We start from the raw sequence: 4,599 nt of genomic DNA on the forward strand, positions 1-4,599 counted from the left end.
GAATGACACTGTGGTGGTAGAAATAATTCAAATTTAAAACCTCTAACTCTCTACATCTTTTACGAGAGGTAGAAAGATCAATCAGAGCACACCCGATTGACAGCTATATTGAAATGTTATATATAAAATAAATATGAAATCAACCAAAATTAACTAGTTTTTCTTACTATATATAATTCATTTGATGTTAATTTATTTTTATATATGACTACGGTAAATTTTATATTTCGATGTTTTTTCTTTTAAGAACCAAGATGAATTATATTTCTCCTTTAGACTATAGAGCGTAAAAATATTTTACTCTTTCAGTAAGTGTGCTTTACAGAAATCGATCTTGCATTCATGTTTTTATATTGGTTAACTGTTACTTGGCTAATGCTAATGTATTCAAAAATAATATTTTTCACATTTTTTTATCTACTAATGTTGAACATAGATTGCTGATAACTTTAATTACCTTATAATCTCTAAATTCTATATATACATATATCACTAATTCTAGATATATATTGTCTAAATTAAATTACAAATATATATAGATTTATATATAAAATTCTGAATTCCTGATAATAATAATGTTATATTCACCATTTCTGGATCCGGGTCTCGTTAAATCTTCCGCAAATAGCAGCAGCAAGTGCAGATGTGAAATTTGGATCTCTTGTCAAAGAAGAAGCCATTTGTTGCGCCAAAACTTGTTGAATTGCTGGATTTTCACTGCTAATTGCTTGGACATGATCTCTTTTAGCACTAATGTCATCATCTTTCAATTTTCCAGTACTTCGGATCAAGTCAAGAGTTACAGTATTAGGACCTGAAGCAACTCTGGTAGGATCAGTAATAGCAGGAACTTGAGTTCTTAAACTTGACCCTAAATTAGATAAATGATCAGCTGGTTGTTGTGATAGTTGCATATGGTTGTGCTCTCCTTCATAAGTTGCTACTAAAACAGAAGGATCTTCTGCACTTCTTTGGACCTGAATATCAAAAATTAAATCTCACTTAATTAATTAAATGAAAACATAATAATAACATTCATTAAGTACTGTTAATTAATCAGTATTTTACCTTCTTCTTCACAGGACAGCTTGGGGCAAATGAGCACTTAAAATAAGCCCTAGGACAAGGGTTATCTCTTGTAACCTTTTGACCATATTTCCTCCATTGATATCCATCTTTCACGACCTGAAATGATTTAGTAACTAATATATAAGTTAAGAACATCTAAAAGAAGAAAAAAGATAAAAGACTATATGGGAAATTTTGCATAGAAAGTAATTATCACTTACTAGGCTTGCATCAGATGGATCGGTCCGAAGATAAAACTTTGAAGTGCTAGTTCTGATGCTTTCTTTTTGGTTTTTATAAGTAGTGGAGTCTAATTCATCACTAGAACTGCTTTCTGTAGTTCCATTATTAGTTCTTGCAATCATATTACTATAATCCTCACTCTCAGCTTTTCTTTTTCTTGAAGTTATTCCAACATCTTTCTTATCAGAGTTTTTGCTCATTAAATCAGCCAAATGCTTTTCCAAAGCATTGTAATTTTCACATAAAACAGTTAACATTGCTGTTAGCTTCTTGTTCTCAGCATTAATCCTGTTCAACTCCTCAATCAAAACGCTGGTCTGTCATCAGATTAATGTTTAATTAGTACTGGATGTTAAGCAAGTTCAATGTAAAATCATTATTTTATATAAAAGAAATATATTGAAACTCACCTCTTCTTTAACCGCAGGCACTTTCCTTTCAAACCCAGTAAAATCTACTACTTCTGCTTCCGATTCCCTCTTCTGTTTTCAAAAGAAAGATTCAAGAAGTTAATTCTTGGGATATAATTAATCAATTTAAAATAAATGAAACAAAATCAGATTAATTAATCTTACTAACCGGAATTGCATCGATATGCTTGAAAGGATTGATGTTGAGATCAAGAGAGGTGCTAACCCAAGTAGATGAGTCCATTAAAAAAAAGAGAAAAAGGAACAGGCAATTCAAGAAATCGAGAAATCAAGAATCAAGAAAAGGTGAGTATGTAGAAGTAGTCTGGAGAAGGTCAAGCGAATGAGAAAAACGAGTGAAGGAAGGGATTGAATATATAGAGAAAAAGAAAGAGAAAGAAAACAATATCTTAATTCTTAGGTGGAGCTAGGAGAAGGAAAGAGAGTGGAAGCAGCAGTAGAAAGAAAGATATAAACATAGAATCGATAATTCAAGATTCAATAAGCAAGGAAGAAAGGTAACTGAGCGTCTGTTTGTATCCGCAATCTTTAATAAAGAGGGGAGGCAGCAGAAGAGAAAGTCATTTACGTCGGTTGCGATATGCAAGAATTTTGAATTCTTTGGCTTGTCACGGTCAAGGACTCAAGGCTAAGGAAAGAACTCACTAATAAAAACAAAAATAATAACAATATAATAAATAGTGGATGGATTGATACGTACATACACCAAGTTGGTTCTTGTTGACCTTAATATTATCCTCGTGGACTTTCTAGCTTCTTCCCCCTTTCTGTCTTTCCACGTTCTTTCGTTTGTCCTTATCTAAATCAAAAGAATGCTAACAAGAATAGTCTTCTGTTGTTCTTGCCGGACAAATAATTTACAAATCTTGTAGCATAATTTTGTTATTAACTGCATGTGCGTTCAACGTGGATGGAATCTCAGAGCTCTTTTCATATGTTCAGACTTTCTTTAGCTTCAATTTTTAACGCGATTGCGATTCTCCACACTCTGCTTATATATTATGATCTATATTACGGGTTAAATTCGAAAAAAAAAAAAGAAAAAAAATATGGAGTAATTTTTTATATAACTTGTAAATTGATTTTGAATTATGTATTTGTCTTAAAAAATAAATTAAATAATTGACTTAAATTTAATAAAATAAATTTCTTTTTATTTAAATCCGGTTCTAATGATCGGAAAATCGAAAATGAACTATTATTAATCTCAATGAGAGGGCTAAATTCAATTAACATGTTGAAATTGTCTTTGTTTTTTAATTGAACTTTTCCTACTTTTTCTTTCTCTTTTTGTCGTTGCAATTCGATTGATTTTGAAATTAAGCACTTTGAAAAATTGACAACATATACAAAAACAAACACTAAAATAACCTTACATATGCCTTGTCCCAATACAAAAATTAAAATGTTTCTATGAGAAAAAAAAAAAAAAAACTAAACATAGGAAATAGTATTGATAAGGTTAGGTTCCATGTGTTAGGTGTTTAGTTAATTTCCAAATAAAATTTTAGTTTAAGCAAAAAATATTTTATGTTGCATCATCCAAAGAATGGAACAACAATTTTAGGTTTTGGCAAGTTTGAGGAAATTCTACTCAACACTAATAATTAATGTTGCTTGCAAGTTATGGAATAATAATTTTAAGCGAATATAAAAATCAAGCGAATAAACGATAAATAATATTTCAAATCGCTCCCGTCAAAAGGGTTTTATACGAATATCATCTTCGCTTAAGTACAGTAACGGGTATATAAACGGAAAAAATGCAAATAATTTAAAAAAAAATACTTATTGATGAAAATATTTAGCACAGTCCACGCAGTTTCTGTTTGGGGATGCATTTACGAAAGAGCTAATGAAGAAGGAAACTTTCCTACTGGGAATGGGAAATCGTGAAACACACCATGCTCAGAAAAAGAAAATGAAATATGAAATAGTCATGAATATTTGACCTAATCCAATTGGATTCCTTGACTATCTCGCCCTACGGGGACACTGACATTATGAAATTCCAATTAGGAATTTGAAATTCATTAGATTATGAAAATAAAATTACTTTGAGCTTTAAAAGATACATTTATCCGGTAATTCGATTTATCTTTTCATTAATGTGAAACGTGCGAATTTATATATTCATGAATGAAAAATTTCGTAGTAATTAGAAAAAATAAAATGAAATGGAAAAAAATGGTAAAAGACAGAAATTATAAATATTTGGAAGTTAGCAGAATGAAAGTTGTGGGACTTTCCAGATAGAAATGTGTAAAATACAATTTATATAAAAATATCTCCAGCTGACGTGTAATATTGACTGGACTCTACTCTTCCTTGACTTAATCTCCCAGTAATGTGAATCGGGTCGGCTGTACATGGAAAATATAAGCAAACGGGTCCAAATTTAATTTGATATTAGAACTATCGGATCGAGTTGCAAAGCAAATGTTGCTATAATTTAATTTCTTTCACACCTTTAAATATTCTTTTCTTATCATGTAAGGCATTGAATTTTTTATCTACACATATATAATGTAAATATTAAGTCACTGAACATTATAAATAATACACGTATCATTATGGACCGGAGTCAATCTTGAAGACAAAAGGAATTAACTTTAATAATTTACTTTTTTAACCTTCAATTATCCTCTTCTTGAGATGTTGACAATATCACTCAATAAAAAAAAAAATGTAAGATGACTCTTCCTTTCACCATCAACCCATAAAAAAATATATTTTCATTCAAACAAAAGGGTTAATTAAACTAGTATGTACTGATATCGACAGTTGTTCGGATATCAGTGGAATGTAAAATTCCATATGGATTTCATAATTATTTAATCGAAAGACAAAATCATGA

At 30.2% G+C, this 4,599-nt stretch overlaps 1 protein-coding gene across 1 annotated transcript; it reads right to left on the reverse strand.

Annotated features, from left to right (window-relative positions):
- Positions 1 to 384: 384 nt before the first annotated feature.
- Positions 385 to 2,355, reverse strand: LOC105637560 (WRKY transcription factor 18). The gene is made up of 5 exons (XM_012221048.4): positions 1,891 to 2,355; positions 1,722 to 1,793; positions 1,290 to 1,628; positions 1,069 to 1,185; positions 385 to 977 (listed from the first exon to the last, which is right to left on the reverse strand). Exons 1-5 carry the CDS (start codon positions 1,963 to 1,965, stop codon positions 585 to 587), a joined length of 996 nt encoding a protein of 331 aa, XP_012076438.1. The 5' UTR covers positions 1,966 to 2,355; the 3' UTR covers positions 385 to 584.
- Between the last annotated feature and the right edge of the window lie 2,244 nt (positions 2,356 to 4,599).

Source organism: Jatropha curcas, chromosome 8 (genome assembly GCF_041381405.1).
Source record: "Jatropha curcas cultivar XTBG-Jc1 chromosome 8, XTBG_Jcur_1.0, whole genome shotgun sequence".
Lineage (NCBI taxonomy): Eukaryota > Viridiplantae > Streptophyta > Magnoliopsida > Malpighiales > Euphorbiaceae > Jatropha > Jatropha curcas.